At 40.1% G+C, this 24,023-nt stretch overlaps 2 protein-coding genes across 2 annotated transcripts; one reads left to right on the top strand and one right to left on the bottom strand.

The window, feature by feature from the left end:
* Positions 1–1,528: 1,528 nt before the first annotated feature.
* On the bottom strand, positions 1,529–3,077 carry LOC139131489 (forkhead box protein L3-like). The gene has a single exon (XM_070697562.1). The coding sequence runs from the start codon at positions 2,933–2,935 to the stop codon at positions 2,006–2,008; it is 930 nt and encodes a 309-aa protein (XP_070553663.1). The 5' UTR covers positions 2,936–3,077; the 3' UTR covers positions 1,529–2,005.
* Positions 3,078–13,412: 10,335 nt separating this feature from the next.
* On the top strand, positions 13,413–14,795 carry LOC139132236 (carbohydrate sulfotransferase 1-like). Its single transcript, XM_070698625.1, has one exon. It carries the CDS (start codon positions 13,413–13,415, stop codon positions 14,793–14,795), a length of 1,383 nt encoding a protein of 460 aa, XP_070554726.1.
* The last annotated feature ends 9,228 nt before the right edge of the window (positions 14,796–24,023 follow it).

Here is a 24,023-nt window from a genome sequence, read left to right as displayed (position 1 = left end):
AACGATTGCAAATTGAGAATGTATAAATGTTTAAGAGGAGTTGACGCTTAATTATAAAACGTAATGTAGGAAGAAAAAATATTCGGGGGCAAGTCAGTATTACCGATGCAGTCACTGCTGCATCAAGCGAAGCAGAAATAACTCGCTGCAATGTGATGCCACTTTCATTCCGGACTGCTATAGACTGTCGCTTGATATCTGTGTCACATCATCTTTAGTTGATGAGATGGCTATTTGTAAGAACTTTCCAAACAGCGTTACAAGTTACTACCGATTACTATTTATTAAATCGGCCATTCATATTTGTTTTGAGCTTATTCACTCCACTACCTCTGTTGCACCTTTCGTGTAATCAGTTTTACTTCAGCCAAGAACTGACGCTTTGATGATCACACAATATATCTGGAAGATATGCGTCGGATATCTTCGCCCTTCTTTTCATTATACTTCATTATTTAATGTATAAATGATGGACATCAGATTTACCTTTTCTTATTAAACTTTCAGCGTGATGTCGAGCCGTCACATTCTTCAGAGAGCGCCCTCAGACGAAATACCTGAGAGGAAGGCTGCATTTCTTTTAGATACCTTCATGTAGTTCAGGTGTAATTTAATGCTCAGCGTGCGGGTACAGAGGGGAGCAGGTGACCCTCCCTCCCTTGAATTTTCCACGCTGTCAATACGTAAATTTATGTAAATTACGCATATCCTAGCTTCCCCCTTTAGCAATCGATTTGGTCAGGCTACGGCCCTGACAAGTGATTTTGAAATCACCGGAAGAACATGTACGAAACTGATACCTCTGCAAGGAAGGAGTTGCTGAGTATCCTTTAGACCTTACATCTAGGGAAAGATAGTTACATTAAAGTGATTTTTCAATCGAAATAGAGTGCCATGGCAACATTCCGGCTACGAGTCCCTGGATGTGCATTACCCGTACAGACACCTTTCTAAGTCAGGAGAAAAAAAAGAATTTTCAAGTTAGTCGGCGAGGCTGTTGTATTCGCCGTGATTCTCGTCGCAATTAATGGGATTCTCTTCTGAATTGCCATAGTAACTTATTTCATGGACTCGGACTCAAAACAGCCGTAAAGTTACTAATGAATTATGTTGACTGTAACTTGTAAACACCTAGATAAAGCGACACCCCAATACGGTTTTCGTCTTTCATGTTTGAGGCCATTGGTGCCAGCGTTGATATATATATTTTAAGAAAGTCGGTGAAGCAGAGATATATCTTGATGAGCACATGATTCTACGCCAGTAATGATCGGCACTTTAACTCATTCACCATCACTGCTGACGTAATTTGGCATTTGCTTCGAACAGGCCGGCTCTTCGCCGTGATGTAGTGTAACGAAGTCAGATCTCCAACACTACTAGCGATCATTGGTGGATAGAAGATTGGATAGAACTGTCTTTATTCCGCCTTTGTCACTTTCATGTCATAACGTAGATCGAGTGGCCTAACATTTCAAGCTGGTTCATCCAAAAATAAACAGATAGTCAGATAACTTCTTTTGATTGCACAATTTTATTGCATATTTACAAAAACGTGTTAATCATATCACTCTTACATAATTATTGTTACTATTAGAAGAAAACAACCAAAAACTTAAATAAGTTATTATATTAAAATGCGAATCGCAAATGGCACGTGTAAATGTATGTAAACTTAGAACTGTAATGTAAATGTAATGTTTGTAAACTTAGAGTGAATTATTAGTAGTCCGTATCTCACTTTGTAGACGTGTTGTTGCTGTAGTGGACAGCGCCCTCAATACTGTTGCCTTTTTCTCCATGCATAGAGTTGTCATACAATATGATAGTTTCAGTTTCTGAAAATGTCGGAACTCTTGTAAAATAACACGAAATGGAAAATCACTGGACAGGAAAGAAATTTATCATTGTCATCGACAAACATGTAAGTTTACGAGTTCCACGAATACAATTGCAACCTAAGTTGTTTTCACGGTGTATTCTTATTCGTCAGACAATCCAGCTGCTAACGTTTGAAAGACGTACAGACATTCAATGGCAGATCATAGGGTATGTTTGGAACGGGTAGGTCACTTTGCACGTTGTTAATAAATGACGATGGCCTTACATCATGATCCTTTGATGGAGAATAGGCAAGCTTTCTCTTTTTGCCGATTGCAGAGACGGTATCACCCCTTGCTCTTTTGAAATCGCCTTTGTCCACGGATGGCGTCTGGGGTAAGGACTTCAAGTCTGGCTTTTGCGAGGAGTTCAGAAGTGTATCGATGCTGAAGTCACTGAAGCTCGATCTTTGTGGTGGTGGCGATAAAACCGGTGGTTCCAGATCCCGAGTTGCTTTTGGAGTCCTCGACACTGGTGGCGTCGTAGAATTTTCTTCTGCAGATGACAGTGAAGTTGCCGGCGAATGGTTAAACAATTCTCCATTTGACTGACCATAGTTGTCGTCTACAGTTTGCGGTGATGGAGTGCGACTTCCGCTGCCGGGCCTCCTGTATCCCCTGCGACGACGCCGATAGTTTCCTTCCGCGAACATCTGCTCCCAGTCCTCGCTAAGTCCCCAGAAGTGGCCGTGCGATTGGTCATGCACGCTCCGTTCTATCTTCTTAAAGCAGCAGTTAAGAGACAGGTTGTGGCGGATCGAGTTCTTCCAGCCGGGCTCCTTGTGCCGGTAGTAAGGAAAGTAGGTAGTTATGAAGTTGTAGATCGACTTGAGCGTTGCTCTCTCACCTGGATGGGACCTGATCGCCATGATGATCAGTGCGACGTAACTGTAGGCTGGTCGGGGGCCGTTCATCTCCGTATCGGTGGCCAGACACTTCGGAAGTGATTGCTGGGGGATACCGCAGTGCCGGTACGGGTGATAATAAGCGGTCTGCATGTACGTGTATCCCGGGTACACGGCATTCGATGTCCCATAATAGCTGTACATTTTCATCAACTTGTGAGATATCCTACGGGATCAGTATAAGGTGACTGGTTGAGAGTTGCAAAACACGGTGAAATATATAGTCAGAATGAGGCCTCCAACGTACAGGTACTCCGCCTTCTGGCTAGGCGAACTCCAATCCGAGGGTCAAGTCCAAAAGAGGAGTTAATTAATGTCATTCAAACGAGTTGTGCAACGCCTAAAATAGAAAACCAACCAATCAAATGAAAGCTACAAGTGCCTGGAATTCCTGAAAACAAACTTTCTCTGTGTACGTTGGTCCTCTGTTTTGTTCAGAGTATGCAAATTGTGTCATCCGATCGTCACTTCTTTTGTCTTCGCCGGCGGTCGACAATGGTGACGTCAACTTTCCCAACTTTTTGCACAATCATCACCATTTTTCTATTGTCACTGTCAGCTGATTATCTGATAATCAGGGAAACAAAATAAGATTGAATTCCGGGATAAACAAAAATAAGAGAGTAATACAGTTGTGTTTGTTCTACACAGCATGAATCAGACAATTTCGATTTTTAACAAGCACGCTACAAAAGCTAAAATTCCATCCTTGGTGCCAACTCAGAAAAGTGCCAACTTTGTGTTCCGCGAAACTTTCCAAGTCTGACATTGTGTCCTTTCTTGCAATTATACAAAGAAACACATAACTCAGGATGTCACACCATTAGGCGCAACTTTTGTTTCTCTTTTATAGTATCAATTGCGTATATCAAAATTACAAAAGCAGAAATCATGTCATATCATTTGTACTGATAATCAAATCCAGCCATCAACCAGTGCTTGATCATTTATCGGATATTCACTTTGTCAAATGTATTCGAAGAAAATGGATCCTCGTCCGTTTGGAAAGTTTTTTTGACTGTCTGTCTCCTCTGTATAAGTGAATGTGACACTGACAGTGGAATTGAATCCATTTGGTGTAGTAGCGGTGTAAATTGGTAAGACCATGGACTCGAAAAAAACCAGCTCTGAACGTGGAAGGGAAATCTACTCTTGTGTCTAAGCATAGGGCATTTAAAGGAGCAGTTTTCAATCCCTCGCCCTCGCATTAGTTGTTGTTGGCATTGAGTGTTTACATAGTGTCAGCCCATTGTTTTCCTTTGAATTTTCTATCATGTTGGCTAGTTTGCTTTTAGATAAAAAAGCTGACAAATGACCAGCCACTTTAACATCATTATTTCTCTTTGCCTTGCCCAAGCGTATCACTGTAATGGAAACGTACAACTGTCCGTTGCCATTCAGTCAGGTAATAAAACACGTTTTTGAAATTTATTTTTTGTATTCCTTAAAGGGATACAGTCGTCGGAACTGCGCGCAAAGGTTGTATGGAACCCATACGACCAATGTTAACACTGTATCCAAGGTACGATGGTGATTGAAAAAAGTTAAAACATGTCTGTCATAATCTACATCATATAATTTTAATGTTGCAGCTATGATGATGAGGTGCATGTAGATATCATGCACGAAATACATTGTTTGTAAACAAGAAACTCGCACAGGCGCAGTTCCGACGCCTGTTTCCCTCTAACAAAAGGCAGACGCAATGTAAGTCTGTGATTTAGATCGGGGAAGGAAATCCACATCACAAAAAATAGAAAGAAACTAAGTGTATTCCTTCATTGCAATAAAAAAACGGGGATAAATCCTATTATTCAAACAATATCAGCGCATCCACACAAATCATTAATTTATGAAAAAATGCCAAGCATTTGATACTGCTATACAAAACACTTATGATATATAGTTCGTGTATTTTATGTCCCGACGGTCACCGTGGCTATGTTTGACTGGGTTTTCAACCCGATCGCACACTTTATCCGCAATAGTGTTTTTAAAATTTAGTATCTGGCAAAATTAAGAACAGGATCGCGCCAAGAGACTGATTTTAATCTTTATAACACCGTCTGTTTTCGTAGCGTGTCTGGCTTGTTTCTAAAAACTGCAGTGTGACGTAGTGTCAAAAATAAAACAAGCCTGGGGATCATTTTTGCACTGCATGCATAATTATACCCCCCTCGGATCGGAACCACGCCAAACACTTAGCGCCCTCTTATATTCAGGCGACAATGCGTCTTTGTGGTTATCCTTTGTACCGCCACTTTACAAGTTGGTTTATTGGTTTGATCAAAAATAAGAGTGATTTGAATGAGCAAAACACCCTACAAAATAACAGATTATTTGTTGCATTTACTGCAGAACAAGTCCTAAAATGAATTGCTTGAATTGCTTGAGAAAGCCACAGTCCCAGAGTGATGTCAGTAGAGGGACTGTGGTTTAAGCTCATCGAAATTTGTAATGTGACGTTCCGTAACATGTCTGACATAATATAAAGTATATTTAGACACAGTTACTGTGGAGGGAGCTGTGATTTACACCGACATCGGATGATTTTTTTCTGGTGATGAAGATCGATGGGATTCTACGAAGCAAAAAACGTGTCGGTGCTATCGATTTTATGCAGAAATACTTTATACCGTACGATTCTCTTGGTGACCACATACTTGCTTGCTTTTTTGCTTTTTCCCGCTTGCTTTTTTTGGAAATACCCTAGTATATTATCTCCTTTGGAAATCGCAATGTTTCCATAAAGATGTCCTGTCATTCGCCCGGCATTCCTCGTGCAGCCAGATATACTTATTCGAATAGCTGGTATTCTTTATGGGTGACTGGAAGTAGCGTATTTTAATTCGAATGCAAGGAACTGATTTATCGATCATGACAACAACAACTATTGTATGGAGACAAAGGTAGATTTATCCGAAAGTAGCTTTGTATAATTTCAGACTCGAAATGAAGTTTGTTAGAAAATGTTGTCAAGAGTTCCCGTTACTTTTTAAAGTTTGTCATTATTTTAAGAATATATTTTATTCCGATACTGGTACCGTTTACAATGTTAGCGTATTCCAATGCAGATCTGCAGCCATAACTAACATAAGACATGTTTGTTTGTAATAAATACATTTAGTACACAATAGACAGTGGGGCAATCACACAGATAAATTTCCCGCGAAAACTACATTCCTTGCACGTGACGTCATATCATATGTGGCATTGACTCACATTGGTGCTAACGACTCCCACGCATGCACGATAAACACGCTTTTTCAAGAACGTTCTGAGAGGAACAGGGTTCACAAAAAGCAGACCGTCTCTGTCCTTTCCCACTTCCAGACATTAGACGAAGTAGCGAGACAACCGACACTTCTGCTCGTCAGTAGCATGCATCAGAAGTAGATTTTGTTTATGAACTCTCGTGGCCTATGCTGCAGTGCTGTACCTTTAACGTATCATGTATTTCCCGCTATTTATATCATGTCTGAAAAAAGTCTCCCTCTAATCCAAAAATCATGCCGTATTATGTCAGTACGTATATATTTTCCATCGTCGCTAAATTAAGAATAAGCAGGACAAGAAGTCATTTACTCGTTATAATAACGTAACATATTGCACTTCTACATACTTAGGAAGAAGAATGAGAAAATTCGTTTTGTTTCCTACGACAAAAAATGACGATGGTACTTGAATTGTATTGACACACACAACTGAAACATCCCTAGTATCCAAGTGGAGATCTCAAGGGTGTTCTGACCTCAAAGGTGTCCCCATGTTTTCAGTTGAACTTGATTTCCTTGCAGTCTAATGAGATTTTCATTCATATCTCGGAATGAAGCTGTAGAACTTAGTTATGTCTTCACTACTGATCTGTTGTTCGAGTCGCTTTTGACAAATGCATCCACTTTTATCATGATTTAATTCCCGATGACACGCCGTGTGCACATACATAATAAAAACTTATTCAGCAAATATACTACTAAGCGTTCGTCTTTCATTATACACCACTAGAATCTGATGATGTATAAAGCATACACCCTATTACTATAAGTCCCGCTAATGACAGTGTCCTGTGCTCTTGGTGTGAAAAGTTGGTGTTTAACCATTGACCCTGGAACTCAGTCTAGCTGGTCTATGGGTGGACAAACCTTTTGGTTGCGAAATACGCTTCATCACATATTGCGAATGACATTGACTGACTGAAGAGCTCTGGGTTCGCGTAGACTTGCTCCATGTCTGAGGGCATATTAATTTATCAAAAGAGAACAAATGAAGGACTAAACTTCAGCACACTGTTGCACTTAGTGGTTGGCTGTTTTATAGATCGTGGGGTGAACGCCTTGGCCCATGCTTAGCCAGCTACTGACTCAACTGCTGAAAAAAGCCAAGCGACTGGGGGCCAGTCTAGGTTCACTCTTAGTAGCATCAACATTCATTGTAATTCGGTTACTTTATACAATATATTATGACATGCAGGCGACCACCATTATGAATTTTTGGCACGGGTTTCTTCAGTTGCGCTGTGTACATGCACGCCTCTTTTAACGGACCGTGATTCAATCGCACAGATTTACTTATTCGAAGCACAATAACGAATAAGTGCCAAAAAAGACCACAAATTTAGTCCAGGTCGGATGACCGTATGGCGGGAAAAAGGCAAGATCAATAGTAATCACTTCGTTGGTACTGCATGTAATATTGTACATGCGCTTGCCCCACCACCTCCACCTGTACAGGGTCACTCCATAAACCGTGTTCTACATTTCGTCGTTTTTGCGCTACACGCCTGCCTGCATGTTGTTGTTGTTGTTGTTGTTGTTGTTGTTGTTGTTGTTGTTGTTGTTGTTGTTGTTGATGATGATGATGATGATGATGATGATGATGATGATGATGATGATGATGAAACACGTGTACATCACCTAAGTGAGAGATAAAATATACAGCAGAACATGAAGGAAGTTCTGCTTCCACAATAGGAGAGACGCATGACCCCATTTTCGTATTAATGTGCAAAATTCTAGTAAGCGGTAAGACGCTTCACGAAATGTGACAAAATTCCTCTCGTTCTTTGCACGGTTCATACTACCTCATCCTGGTGCCTATCTTCAGAAACTTTACAAGAGATTTGTGATTGTTTTTGCTATATGTCTCCCCCAACTCCGCGAATTTATAGTTTCAGAGATTCTTGAGTCGATCTGATTTATCGATAGTTGGTACCATTTTACGGCTAAATGATAGCTGCGAGGAACGGTAGTTCTATTTTGTGCGTTCAAAATGTTATTTTTACCTTTTTAGATAAACATGTATACTCTAGATCGTTTGACGTGTATCCAAGAATGCCCTCACTATAAAATCATTATATAATAAAATATATAAAAATATACTCTGTCTTCTATTTTCTGTGATTCTCTTTTGATGTCACTTTTTGCAACACAGGATGATTTGTGGCGAGAACTGCCATGATTATTGGTACCTCTCGATGGTTGCAAAGAAACATTCTTTACTCTAGATGTAGAGATATTACACTTGAACCCTGATTGACAAAAACACTTTGAACGGGAGATTGAATGCCAATGCAAATGGGGGTAGTGAATTAACTTTTTGCAATCGTTAATGTCAGACTCAGAGAGTGTTTTTGTGATCTTTTGCACACGTTGACGGACTGTGGTTTGCACACAAACGAGTGGTGGCGTCATTCGCCGGCGGAGAGCAGACTTCTCCTTTCATAGGAACAATAGCCGTAATGATTGGTAATATTTCATTTTTTCCTTTCTTATATAAGAAATATCTTCTCTCGTTCCCCTTCGTATGGTATGTTGGAAAGGCAAGCATTAACATCGCAATTCAAGGTAACATGCGGGATCCCCATGATTCGATGTTAACGTTGACAAACGAATGATAAAGTCGTAAACAATAACATCGGACACTCAGTACACACGTGTAGTTTTTGTTGACAAATTGAACACTGGGCATTTTGACCGGATTTATGGGTTGAAAGAATAGAACGAGTAACTTTTTTTTTATAAAAAAAATCAAAATTCAAGGAAAATTCGTCAAAAGTTCCAGCTAGAGGCGCTTTTGATTGCTTCATATTCACATGCACGGTACGTCATGACACAACCAAGCTGTGTCTGGAGTAATTACAGGGGATGGATTGGCCGGGGAAAATCAGTGCACACCTGTAACGTAAAATATGACCCTGCTTTATCCTCATGTCTAACCATTCCCCTTGTCCAACGTTCTAAAATTTGACCCTGCTCCAATCACTGCACTATTCTCCCAAGAAATTTCTGAAATAGTATCAGCTCATTTACATAACGATAGGTTTTATTTTATGTAAGTTAGGGACAGAAATTACAGGGGGGTGGCTTGCCTTTTGGGAGGGAGGGTCGCATTTTATCGTGCAAGCATTTTTGAAGGGACAAGATATTTCATGCATTTACGGTAGGGTCACCATATTTTGGGCAACTACCGGTATAAGAAGGCAAAATGTTGCTGATAGTGTGCTTCACCGAAAAATATCAAATCATAGTACATGGGAGTTTATCAGGCAAACTATTGACAACATTCCGCCACAAAACAAGCTGTACATGTACAATTATATATGTTTGGTGATAATCTTGCTTGTGTGTACAAGAAATTGGCCCTTTGGATTTCATCGATAATGTTGATTCGCTATACTTGGTAATCTATGAGAGAACTATGAACAACTTTTTTCCAAAATAAAACTAACATTATCTGTGCATTTATAGACGTTTGATAACTCATATACACTTTGCCATTAGTCCTAGAAGTTTTTGTCTCTTCCCTTTCATCAATTTTAATTTTAACACACCTCATCCGATTGATAGTCACGTGGGATGCGTGCTTTTTGTGCTGATCCACGTAAACGACGTCATCAGGCATCATTTGTTGGAACTGTTGCCTGCCAGGCGTCAGTTCCGACAAATGATGTCTTCTGACTTCAAAAACGGCATTTGCGCTTGCGCGAACTGGAATGTGAACACAGATGTCGTCTGCGGCCGAGCGAAAAGATAGTCGAGAAATTTCTCGGTTTATCCTACTTTCTGAAGAAGAACTGAATGCTCTGGTTTCCAACAAGGACTCAAAACGGACGAAAACGATAATACAAGGTGTATTGAATGTTCTGCAGAAGTATTGCGATGCTGTCGGGAAAAACTTTTCTTGCCGAACCATTCCAACATATTACATGCGACAGGTTTCGTGTATGGTACTTATGCAAGACTGCCGGTGAGGTGTTTTATAAAACACATACTGATTGGCCATGGGGGCAACAGCATACGTCTTTAACCCCTCGGGTCTGTGAGTCACCGCCAAAAACAGACTATTTTGGGGGGTGACTCACAGTCCCTCGGGGTTAAAGACGCATGCTGTTGCCCTCATGGCAAGTCAATCAATCAATCAATCAATCAATCAATCAATCAATCATCCTTTATTATGTATTGCAGGCCTCCGGCCTTTTATACAATAAGTGACAATAAATATACAGACAGATACAGTGGGGATTACTACTTGAAAATGGTTACATTATACAAAGAATTGAGAAAATCCATGTGTAATATCAATTTGTCTGCAATAGACCATCCCGTAACTTGAAACTATGGTAAATAAACTTTGACAAGTTTATTAAAGTATGGGGGTTCTGGGAATTTAATAGGCTGGTGTATTTAATCACTGATGGTTGTTCATAAAAGAATGGCGAGAGGAATTTTTTCCTTAAATCGTCATACACGGGACAATAAAGCAGAAGTGAAATTCTGTTTCAACACATTGCAAATTACATAACTGGCATATTCTATTTTCTCTGGCTAGACCTTCAAAACGGCAACTTTCAATAAGCAGGTTATGGTTAGAAATTCTAAATCTACAAAGAGCTGTTCTAAATATTTCAACATTTACACAACTCAAATACTTTTCGAAAGTCAAAATATTTTTAAAAACCCGATATGAGTCCAGCTTTGAGGAATTGGCTAGATCACATGACCATAGTTGACTACCGATATCAAGGCACCTCTGTTTAAAAGTAGAAATGAAAACTAATTCATTGCCTACAGTCTGCATATCCCATGCTATGCATGGCAAGTCAATAGGTGTATAATGTTCAAGGCATTTAATATAGGCTACCACTGGATCTTCTTTGCTTGTGAAGCTTGTGGATAGTGTGTATGTCGGTTATTTCCAATTCAGGAAAAATCACATCGAAAATCGAAGGTGAGGCTGTAAAATGAGCTTCTGTTAAAAATGGCCCTCCCAAGATAGTATTATAAAAGGTGACCCCTGGACAGTTTACTAAAATGTGACCCCCATTCCCCCGGCCTACCCCCTGTAATTACTGAAGGCTCCCTAGGTGGAATTATCGCCTCCAACATAGATCCTAGACCCTAGAGAAAAGCATCATATTTCCCTCTAGGATCTATGCCTCCAACCACGCCGGTATTCCCGTCCAACATTCGGAAATGTTGTTCGGCAAACTCGTCACCATAAAAAAATGACCGTTAACTCGAAGGAAAATATTTGTGGAATTCCATTAGAATCCACGAAAACAATGTACGCTACTCGTACTGCAAAGGGACAGCAGCTTTATTTTTTTATGATTTTTTTCACTATATTTGTTTTGAATGCCAACTGCAAGTTCTTATTCTTCACCAAGGAACATTTACACTCGCCAATTCCAAATAATCGTTGGCATTCGTCTATAACTTTCCCCGGGTGTACGTGGAATTCACTGTCTCGTCGACTTGAAGCGCACTGGACTTCTTCAAAACGCCCTCTAGTGTTAAAAGTTTGTAGGTCAACAAACTGTTGTTGACGACATTTAAAAAAGAATTTCTGGATTCATAGATTTTAAGAGGAAGTGAAGTAAAGTAAAGGAAGCCTTTATTGAAATCGTATCCAAATTAGGATCTTGATCATAAAGTACAATATATATATATATATATATATATATATATATATATATATATATATATATATATATATATATATATATATATATATATATATATGATATAACATGTTCATCAATATTTTACTTCTTTTTTCCATTTTTCTAGTCTGAATTTAAAACATTTATGTATGTATTTTCCCAATTCACATAATAATTTGTCTGTTCTTGAAAAAATGTTTATAAGGTCTTGTGTATCTTTGGATGTGATTTTACAAATGTTTAGTTTACTGAGAAAATCATGTCTAATGTCTGTTTAACCTTTGCAGTGAGAACAGAAATGTATCTCATCTTCTACTTGTTTGTTTTGGCAACTTGAAACTGGGCATTCTCTGTCTATCACATTAATGTGTCTATCACACTACCTGTTTCTATGCGTAATATGTGTGCACTTATACGTAACTTACACAGGGCTGATCTATGACCTTGGTTTTTTATGATATGAAGACAACTTTCGCGAAATAAATCTTTTTTTTCAACTCTCTGTATGTGCGGAGTTTATTTTATTTATACCATTGTCTGGTATCATCATTTATCAATTCAAATGCACATTTTTTTCAAATAACTGTTCTAAGTGTTTACTTAGTATACCTACCGAGCCAATCCCCCTTCTTTATGACCCTCTTACGCGTGAAACCTCCTATCGTACTTCGGCATTTCTTTACGTGTAAGATTACAAGTGGGTAGAGTAAATTCCTGTCTTCGAGGTGAACCCATATCAACTCTAGAGGGCGTACCGACACAGCTCATTAATAATCATGCCAGTGATTTTGACGCTCCTTTGTAATCAAATCCTTTCTTGCTATTATTCAGCCCTTATTCAGTGTTATGTAAGCGCCTTTGTAAACAGGTTAGCACTCATTGAAAACAGAAGATGGAATGGGCGTCCGGCGTCCGGAGCTCTCAGAAAGTGCCTCAGAATCTTCGAACAGCATAGCGACTTACGAAGCTCCGGCTGATCTTTGTTACCGAGCGACGACATCAGGCGTCGTAACAATAGCCAGGGAAGAGTTGTGTCACCGTTCGTACACCAAATAGTGGACCAGTGTGCGCCACAAGTCAATGATTGACGGAGAGAAACGTGGGGCTCTTCGCTATGCGGCTTGGCGGTGTTAGTGGCGGTGTCAGCGTGGCAGGCGATTCCGAGGACCCCGAAACTCACGCAAGATAGGTAAAGCGAGAACAGGGTATATTATCGTGAGCTTGTGCGCCTCACGAGGTTGTGTGCCGCGACTGACGATGTGTGTGACTGGAATATAAATAGCGCCTCTCGGATTGGTATTGTCTTTGAACCACGGACCCATCAATGTGCATTGAGCTGGCTCATTTGCATGAGCGCACCGTGGCAAAGATACATTTTGTACACTCCTCAAAAGTGAAGGTCAAAGAACCAGCAGGCATTTCAAGAAGTCGGATGCAGAAAACACTGCCATGTATGTCGCTCACGCCAGTTCGCAACCTCTTCATTAACTTTTTGCGTTATTGAATCGGCAGTTTGTATCGTACGACGATCGAGCCTGTGAACACAACTTCGCCCAGCTGGACTACCACTCTGTAGAAAGGTTTCGGCTGATTTCGTAATATCTATACAAAGGTGAGAGGGTGGAAATGAAGACGATTTACTTATTTTGGGCGCTCTTTGTGCCGTCCATTTGCATTATAATAATCATGGACAGAAGTTTGCTGCGGAACTCTGGTCAGGAGAAAGTACCAGCCGGGACCCATTCTCGCGATATCCTGAAATTCGAGGAAGTCCTCTGTGAGAGGAGAAATCGTGGGACGGAAGACGTTACATCAACATCCTTGAAAGGAACGAATGGAATCAGAGAGCGTACAGACACAACGGCTGATGGCACATCAACGTCTTGGATGGGACTCCTCGATGAGAACGTCTTCACCACAGCTGAGGTATCGAAAACGACTCTACGTAGGCCCACACTCAAACGCGGGAAAAACAAACGTTGGAAAATGTGGCGAGAGTTTGACTGGCGTCCAAATGTTCAGGACGATCAGGATCGCGGTGAAGAGTCGCCGGCGCGCAACACTGAGCGAAGTGCCTTTGATACACCCGCCGATAATGAAATCACAAGCAAAGGGAAACGTGTGAATGTTGTAGTGTCGGCGGGAATGAGAACTGGGTCCTCTTTTGTCGGTCAGTTTTTCAACTCACACCCGGATTTCTTTTATCTCTTCGAGCCCCTCTTCGGTCTGAGGAGGATGGAGAACGGACCGCAGATGTCTGTGGATGGGGTGCGCGCTCTCTCGAAACTGTTCAATTGCGATTTTATCACGGCTGGCATGGAGGAGTACTTCACGTGGTATAACGGTCTCTATCTGTGGCAACGAGATGACGAGTGTCCCCTGTTGGATATATACGAGGCCAAGGGTTGCTGCCGCACCGCCAAGAACGTTGCTTTAAAGACCATTCGTATGATGGACATCCGCGATTTCATCAGTTTGATGCAGGACCCTTTCATAGACTTGAAGGTTATCATACTTATCCGGGATCCCCGGGCAATGATGGCATCGTTGATGCCCGTCTACCAGTCTGGTTACAACTACGATCCCATCATAGCCGGAATGACCCAGGACGTGGTTAATCTGGACGAAACTCTCAGGGATCGACTCAAGCACTACTGCGACGTAAATTTGAGAAATTACGTACTCTACAGCAACTCAGACGTAACGCTAGCTCCCTGGAAAAAGAATCTCCTCGTCCTCCGTTTCGAGGACGTCGCGTCCAACCCCCACTATTACGCCGACAAGATGTACAGGTTCATTGGTGTGCCCATCAGCGACGACGTCCACCAGTGGATCAACAACAACACCAAAGAGGACGCCTCGACGGACGACTTGGACGACAAGTACGGCTTCAAAAACACGAGAGACTCCGCCAAAATCATCGGCAGGTGGAGACACAAAATGACTTACGACTTAGTTCAAACTATACAGGACTCGGGAGAGTGCATGCGTTACATGTATACTGCTGGGTACACGCCTGTGTTCAGCCCAAGTTCGCTACAAAATACAAGTCGTCAACTTTATTACTAATATCTTTTATTATTTCGGGGTTTTTTTCTCATACCATACTAGTATATAATTCAAATTTGACGACGATGATGCACAAAGTCTTGCATATTAAACATGTAACCGACCACATTATATATGCCAGTCCTGTCGTCCAAAAGGAAGCCATTACGACCCTTTTTAAAATTAGCGAGATATCGTATCTGATTGTACATTTAGTTTAATTATTTTATAGCAAGCGCCTATTTATGTCCGTCAGGCTCATGGAGACACCGGCTTGCGGAGTGTCCTATTTGATATACGCAGAAAAGGGAAGGAAAGACACGGTTTGGCTCTCCGGAAAGCCAACTCGATAAACACGATGTCTACGTTTGAATAAAAGGGTCTACATCGATAGCTAAAATACTCCAAGTTTAAAACTCACGAACCAGGACTTAGTCACAGTGTTGGTTCGAAAACAATTTATGTTGTTGATGGATATGTACGAACCACAGGCGTTTGTGGACCGGGTAGTTTGTAAAAGAGTAGTTTATGCTGTGAGTTTATGCTACGTTCCGACGTACTGATACGTAGCTTTGTGGTAAGGCTACGTATCAAAACGTCGGAACGTAGCATAAACGCCACTTTTACAAACTACCCAGTCCACATAACGCCTGTGGTACGGGCAGTGGACTGGCTTAACCTGGAGTCTTTTGGTAAAAAATTGGACTTAGTGACGACTAAGACATTGACGTCAAAGGTGGTGGGTCGATGGTGGTCATTTGACCCTATGCGCTGAACTGCTGCAAATTTTATTGACTTTTACAACCCAGACGGCCAACCGTAACATGAACTTACTGTGCACTCCAAGTGCAGACATACATCGTCCTTGGAGATTAGATAACTGTCTACTCAACAGTGATCGTCAAGTGCAAATATTTCAACCCATAACCCGACTTCTCGAAAGTTCTTTGAATTCTCATACAAGATTTCCTTAATTCGAGGCATTTCGCTATCCACCTTCGATCAGAGGCGGTGCCCCGGTCTAGTCAATATACGGAACACGATTGGAACTAATTTGGGATAATTGGATGGTGAAGAAATGTCGATTTCATCTACAAATGTAATCTCATCTGCTTTTCCATTTACGTTACATACTTGTTTTTATGAGTAATTTGCAATATTGCAACATTCAGCTATACGGCACCTAACACTTTTGAGAAGTCTGAAAAATATGAAAATCCAATTATCCCAAATTAGTTCCAATCGTGTTTCTGGTACTGAGCAAGTAGCGTTATGTTACCAGTCGATTGCAACGCAACAACCAGACATATTTTCCGCAAATACTACATTTACTCGGTCTGTTATCTTAGTCTCGTCAAATATTTATCCCTAAATGTATGACAGGTCGGGACGCTTTTTTTAAAAAATATATAACATTTCTCGGACACTGTGGTGGAAAATGACTGACAACAACTGATGTTGTAGCTGTCAGCTATTTTTATAATAAACTAAAACACTTGTATACGTTTACGTACACGTATGCATGTGATATTCTGAATTAGGTGCGCGAGTCTATTTTGTAACGGATATAGGTATGCCTGGCGATCATCTCACATTCCCCCCCCCCCCGAGTTCCAACCAACTCTGCTGTGTTGACATGGGTACCTTAAAGGCTTTTGTTACCGCCAGATTGTCTCATCACAAAGTTTACCCACCAGATTACAATTTTAACAAAAGGCTATGACACCCTCCGTAATCTCTTCCAGCCTAGAACAAAGGCGATCCCAAGGATCGCCAAAAGGGCCTTTAATTGAGACGTTCATAGTCTATCAGAAGTGACGGAGTTAAGGATGGAACTCTGTATTTCATTTACTGCCATTATTTTAGAGAAAAATTAGAGTCAGCACAGAAGGATTTGAAAAAAAGAGCCATGAAAGATTGTTGTGAAGTGAAACATGGGTAAAATTGACCTCCAACAGCTTCAGACAATAGTGTTGTGAAGCGAAACTAATGCTGTACACAAAATCACACACACTTCTGATGCTATAGTGAAACAAATTCAGTTGTCAAAAAGTTCGTCCAGAGATATTATATATATATATATATATATATATATATATATATATATATATATATATATATATATATATATATATATATATATGTAAAGGTCCTTTGACTCAAAGCGAGTATCAGAATGAGTGTCAGAGGAAACAGCACGATTGCGCATGCTCTGTTGTGTTATGGTAAAGTTATTTCATTGCACACGTACTGTATAACAGTGCAGTGGTTTGGTCAACTTCGGTATTTATTCGGGCATGGACTCGCCCTCAAAACCAGGAGGACAATACCAACTACCTCGACCTAGTAGTATGTAATATGTAAACCAGGCCGGGTGAATCAGACGATGGACGCTTTGTCACTATCACAAACCATTTCTTTACAGGAAGATTGTTTATTAGAAGCAACGTGTAAAATTGACCTCCAACAGCTTCAGACGATAGTGTTAGTCGCGTCGCTTGTTTAATTACATAAGGTTGTGTCTAAAATTTCGACCACAGTTGAAGTAGATCTTTTTGTTGTTTATATTGGTTATTCGACAGGAACGCCAATATCGCATCTCCAATAATTCATGTATAAAACACTACAGTCAGTACAGTTATCGATAAGTTCAGCTGTACATGTTTATACGACAACTCGAGTCATTCCCTAACGTTACCACACTGCACTATTTTTTCAAGCTCGGTCACCCCTAGCTGCAGTACAGTAGCTCGAGGTTTTGCCTGGGTATTTGGGTCAGACGGCAAAACCAGTTTTTTTGTTTGTTTTGCCGTCTGACCAAAATACCCAGGCAAAACCTCGAGCTACTGTACTGCAGCTAGGTCACCCCTCGATTGGAATGGAGTGGCCGTGATCCCACAGAGGACCCGGAGTTGCACAATAACGGGAGTCAGAAAAGGCGAGATTCGGCGGTCGCAAAAGTGTTACCATGGAAACGTAGGCATTTGTTAGGCCAAGTCTCGTAAATATGTGTATTTTTTACCCATCCGTTTTACAGTAAAGATAAACGTCGAACATTCCAATCAACAAAACTACTTATGATCCCGAAAAATCACCGGAATTTCAATTTGAGAGTGGCTGCGCCTTTTTTAAAGTCTATGCTGCATAACAGTACATACATGTATGCAGACAATGTTTGTGTTTCCACATAGTCACTTTCAAGATACAGTATCATATTGTATTCATACGTTTTTGAGTAATACTGAAATCTGAATACCTTCAACCCAGCCGGCCTCAACGCAAGTCTCGTTCTTCGAGGCGACCACAAAAATTACATTTTCAAGGCGTTTAAAAAATCTCTGACCATAATATTTAAATTAACAACGGTAACGATGTGTATTTTATCCATGTCACTGCTGCGGTCGGGTTCGCCATATATGCTTGAGTTGAACCACATTGGTTGGGGACTGTGATTTTATTGAATTAACCTCGCCGGTGAATTTCTATTGATATCGATTGTCCTGATACCAAAGTGTTGGAACAATTTTCAGATAGACAATGGTGGCAATTCCGGAATAGAATCCTACACCTGTACACATGAATTGGCACCTGTCTCCATGTTTGACACTGAATAATGTAATGATTATCTGACACAAGACCGCAACACGACTGATTCCGTCGCGTTCATATTTTGTGATTTGGAAAATACAGTAATGCTGACAAGGTTGACGAAATCGTTTTGGAATTATCTCTTTCAGGATTGATGAGAGTTGTACTTTGTTACCGACAATTGACTAGCAGTATGTAAGTTCTGCCAAACAGCCAAAATCTGTCCGAATTTATATCGAAAGCTAGCTGCCTTTGTCGCGAACCCAATGCAACGTTCAGCATTTTAAGTTATGGTACGTCTTCATGCACACGCATGTGACACACAAGGCCTGGTGACACAGTGTAAGTGAAAAAGTATAGTGGAAGGGCTGTGCTCTTTGATAATGATGTTACGTAATGCGATATTTCACGCATCGTGGAGTCGAGTCGGCCAGTTTGGTCCCCATCACCAACGTCGGCGCGTTCTCGCGAGCCAGAGCAATAATTTCCGCTCCGCTGACCTACGCAAAAGTCAAGCGACAGCGATAAGCTGTTGCCGTAAAGAGGCGCGTAGTTTACGACGATGCGTTGGCGCTATTAAAGCCACTTTGGAACTGCGTTCAGGGTAAAAGTAATCAAACAGAGAGTTTCAACGTCAATCGAAATACTATGCACATTACACGTATGTGACTTTGTTTAATGTCGTTTCGTCCGTTTGTCTTTCAAATTAGTACCGCCACAGCCTACCGGTAGGTACATATCTCTGCTTTTACATTTCTTTGTTTGGTTTTTAGCGAGTGTCAGTATGTGGGATGATGAACTATATCTGCATACAAACCGACGACCTTGGCTGATAACTCGACCAAGTTGTTTAGGCATATCTGTACATTATTAACATTCCGAACACACAATCTTTCGCTGGTGACGTAATGCGTCCTGTATTCTGCAAACAAACCGAAAGAGCCAACCGAAATTCCGCAAGACAGCGTGATGAGCAATGGCAATAGTTGCTTTTTTTAAAAACATTTTCTGCGCGAAATACATTTTAAGATCGGGTCTGCGTGAAATGCATGCAATGTCCCAATCGTAAGATGAATTTCCATCGGCCCTCGTGCTGACATAAATGTGAAAAATGTCCAAAAAATAATGTTTTAAATGTGAAAAATTATCTCATGCATGATTAGAATGTAAAAATATGAAGCGTGTAAAATTCTGGACTTCTGGCCAAAGATGCAAACGACAGATGAGATTCTAGACTTGTGATTTAATAATTTCTATGCATTCAATGGGGATGATTATTGCAAAGAGAGTGAAGCTATTAGACTCTCTCTCTCTCTCTCTCTCTCTCTCTCTCTCTCTCTCTCTCTCTCTCTCTCTCTGTTTATGCACCTAACCACATTTACAGTTACAAAGTAATACCTCTGTTTTCAGACAAGACTAGTCGTAGAGCAATTGGTGCCGGACAATGCTTGGCAGCGTGCCAAAATATATGTATACTATAGCAGATTCAAACAAATCCCATACTTGAGACAACATGCGGATTAACATGGGTACTTTGAGATCAGAAAGATGTGCCGATACTTTAGAGCCAAAGCTAACAAAGAACAAGGTCGAATTAATAGGTGTAGAATACCTGAACAGATTTTATCCATTCTATGGGGCTTACACTTTCTCTTCAACCGTCGCTGCATGCCGAACGAAGCCTTTTATAATAGTGCTTACGGATTTCATTCGCATGTTATCTTCGCATTCTATTTTTGTTTTTCTTAGCTTTTATCAACAACCTCATACTAAAGCTAACACCTTACGGCACAGTTTTGTGGAGAGAGGACTTTTTAAGCTAGAGTGGGCCTCGGGGACAAATATTCGGTCTCTCAAACTTTTACAATATTCTTTTTGGCCACCATTTGTTAGGGCTCATTTTGAAGCTTGCAGAGTAACTCAAGTTTTCTTCCCCTTAGTTTGTGAAAATCTGCATTTTTATTGGCTAACCCCCCTGCCCCGAGATCTCACAGGGATGGCGGCCATTTTGAATTTCAAATATCGGTAAGCATTATGTAATTTGTTTCTGTGCTACCAAAATCTAGAAGGTGGCCCAGGAATTCATTCTTGATTATGAAAAAGAATGGTTGAAAGCTTGCCTGATGAGGAAAATTTGAGCTAAAGTTAAAGTCTTTGATTTTCCAGGCGCGAACTATCCTAATGCTGCGCTCTTCCTACCTCCATGCTAACGCAGAGGAAACTATGACGCGTTGTCGGATGAACGAGCCAGCTGTAATTTTCTCGCTCATTTGCTACTCAACACCAAGGAATACGTGTATTCAGGCATATAATCCCCAAAGGACAGAACGATATACTGAAGGTAATTTCCTTCCGCCATTTATTCTGAACGCGACGTATAAGATAAAAGATAATACAAGTCATTATTGTCACTCAATTGCTAATTTCTGGACAAATTAACGAGGCAATGCGATCAGGGAAATAAAACATGATGGTGTTTGCAGTAAAGATACTACATACAGACAATGAACATGTTGTGCTGTGAACAAGTATCCCGGTCAGAGTACCGTGGATGTGTAATTCCTGAACCCCTAGCTCATGTGACCGGAAAAGCGTTGAGCAAGCACGTTTGGGATCAACTGCTTCCCGTCTCTTTAGCACGCTTCCCGTCACACCTCCCACGATCACTAATATTCCGGTTATACGTGAACATCGACGAAATGTCGAAGTCAGTCTCTGTTCTTTGGTGGGCAGGTGTGGTTTACCTGATCGCGATGGCGCACAGGCCAGATTAAAACGCTGCATTTGACTGGCGTTTCTTGTTTAATATGAGACGTGACTCGTGAGGATGTGAACTGAGAGATCCTAGTCCCGGTTCAGAATCGGTTATGTAATGAAACTATCTGAGTTCCAATTTATCCACCAGTCGTCCAAGGTACGTGTGGGTACTTCGCTGATTTTACCCTTGCATAATAGCAGTACGTCATTATTTTCATCTCACTGCCGATATTGCATGTTGAAAACACAGTTTTATTAGCTATTATAGACTATAGTCTATAGAAGCTATTGGGATGGGTATCCGTCCGGCGTCCGTCGTCAGTCTGTATGTATGTATGTATGTATGTATGTATGTATGTATGTATGTATGTATGTATGTATGTATGTATGTATGTATGTATGTATGTATGTATGTATGTCCGTTTGTGAGGCGTCCGTCCACTCAAATATCTTGAGAACCGCAGTACTTACTGATTTGATATTTGTTGTGTAGATGAAAAATATGATTTTGAGAAACTATTTTTTTTAATTTTTTGATATTGTTGAAAATAGGCAAATTAATGCCAAAAAAGGCGTTTTTGGTAAAAAATCTTCTTCTTCATAACCACTGGTCAGACAGCTTTGTTATTTTGTATACAGGTCCCTAGGGACAACCCAACTTAGATTTGTTCAAATTGTGATGAAATCTGTATTTTTAAGGATATTTTTTTGGTCATTTTTGATCAAAATTTGACTTACAATGTATGTAATTCTTGTACTGTATAAACCCTATCAATTCACCCAGAAAAAAATAATTAATATGATTTTAAATAATTGAATTAATTAGGAAATCATCAAAGCCAAAATAATTTTAGTGTAGAATTATCAGAAAGTTCAACTTTTTTGACAGTTCTTAGTGAAATGCTTACCATCTTGGAGGATTAAAACATGTAAAGGCAACTTTCCTGAATCCCAACTTTTACATATTCTGAATTGCATTTATTGTGCCCTGTATGTTATCTAAAAGAAATTGCTCAAAATAGTTTGTCATGATAGGGTGGTCAAATAAATAGAGATAGAGAAAGTTCTAATTTCCATTTATGGTTGACTTGGTAAGGATAAATAAAATTACTTTTTGAGGAAAAAAATAGAGTGGTCAATTAAAACAGTGGTCAAAGTGATAGGGTTTTTATGGTAAAGCTGGGCTGAAAGATTCCTCATGTGCTATTTATAGCAATTATGCAATCTGTGTAAACAGTGCAATGAAAGTGTTACATGATGCTTTTGATGACCTTGAACTTCTTAAGTTTCAAACATTTGTCTCTTCATTGTGCTTTCTCTGAGTACGTTCAGTCTCAACTTATTCAACAGAACTTACTTACAATGTTAATTTGAAAGTTAAATGTGCTATTACCAAAAGATAACCAGCTCAAGATTCTTTATAACCTGGCAGATATGCTGTTTTTTTATGATGAAAATCTTGATTTAAGCAAGTCTTGTTTACTTTAATTAGAATGTAATTAACTCTCGTTTATTAGCTACTATAGACTAATATAGTCTATAGAAGCTATTGGGATGGGTATCTGTCCGGCGTGCACTGTCAGTATGTATGTATGTACCGGTATGTATGTCTGTTTGTGAGGCGTCCGTCGACTCAAATATCTTGAGAACTGCAGTACTTACTGATTTGATATTTGTTGTGTGGATAAAATATATGATTTTGAGAAACTCTTTCTATTAATTTTTTATATTGTTGAAAATATGCAAATTAGCACCAAAAAAGGCGTTTTTGGTAAAAACTCTTCTTCTTCATAACCACTGGTCAGACAGCTTTGTTATTTGGTATACAGGTCCCTAGGGATAACCCAACTTAGATTTGTTAAAATTGTGATGAAATATTCAAATCTGTATTTTTACGGAATTTTTTTTTCCATTTTTGGTCAGGCCATCCTGAAATGAGCTATCAAAGATATCCACCTTCTTCATCAATACATGTGTCACAAAAGGTTATTCTCTACATAACACAGCAGAGCTCTGTCAACTGTTGAGTCGCTTGTTTTTTCAAAACCTCTGGTCAGACAACTTTAATATTTGGTTTACAGGTCCCTAGGATGACCTTAGTGAGATAATTTCATACAGTCAGGAAATACTTAATTTTGTATCCATGTCTATAGTAGCTTAAGGGACTTTGGCCCTATGTTTGGTATACGAATGTATTTTCTTACACCTTTATATCTACAAAAAACAAAATGACATCAGTGCTCTTTTATGGAAAGGTATCACCAGTTAAGTGCGACTGAAAAAAAATGGTTCCCTGATACTTGTATTCCATAACAAAATTGTGAGCAACCGTGTCATTTCTCGTTCGTTTCTCTGGTTCAAAACTAGTAATTCTCCGGTGTCAGTTTTGTGAAGGAAAACATCAGGGAGTCAGCTGACTATATTTGACATACATCACTGAAGTTGCATGCCCGCAGATACCGACGCGTAACGTAGACCTCATCATTTCGTATTAATGCCGTTTTCCGGATCGCTTGAGTTTCGCTGCATTATCGCACGTTTGTAACTGCTATTATTATTGTATTAACCCTCTGAATGAAGTCCCAAACGGATGGTACGGAGAGTAAACGGATAGTTCTGGTTAAAAATTAAGCAAACTTCGCACGTGTTACTTTGTACGTTTAGGATTCATTGTCGAGCTATATTGCGACGTTAGACCTGTATATCAGATGCTTGCATTAAAACAATCAGAATAAACGAATATTAAATTAATATCTCCCGTAGGACGCCATATCGATATGTATGGCAGTATCTGCACTTGTTATTGTGATTAAACGACAATTCACATGGGTCACCCATAGTCCCAATTGTACCAAAACATACGGACACTGATGCTGTGGCATTTTCCCAGATATTATGAGTGGC

This window comes from Ptychodera flava, chromosome 4, assembly GCF_041260155.1.
Source record: "Ptychodera flava strain L36383 chromosome 4, AS_Pfla_20210202, whole genome shotgun sequence".
Lineage (NCBI taxonomy): Eukaryota > Metazoa > Hemichordata > Enteropneusta > Ptychoderidae > Ptychodera > Ptychodera flava.
This window is presented reverse-complemented; position numbering and strand designations above follow the sequence as displayed.

What these genes read in the sequence shown, in the direction of transcription:
- LOC139132236 (XM_070698625.1), top strand. Translation starts at nt 13,413, where the DNA reads ATGGACAGAAGTTTGCTGCGGAACTCTGGTCAGGAGAAAGTACCAGCC.
- LOC139131489 (XM_070697562.1), bottom strand. Translation starts at nt 2,935, where the DNA reads ATGAAAATGTACAGCTATTATGGGACATCGAATGCCGTGTACCCGGGA.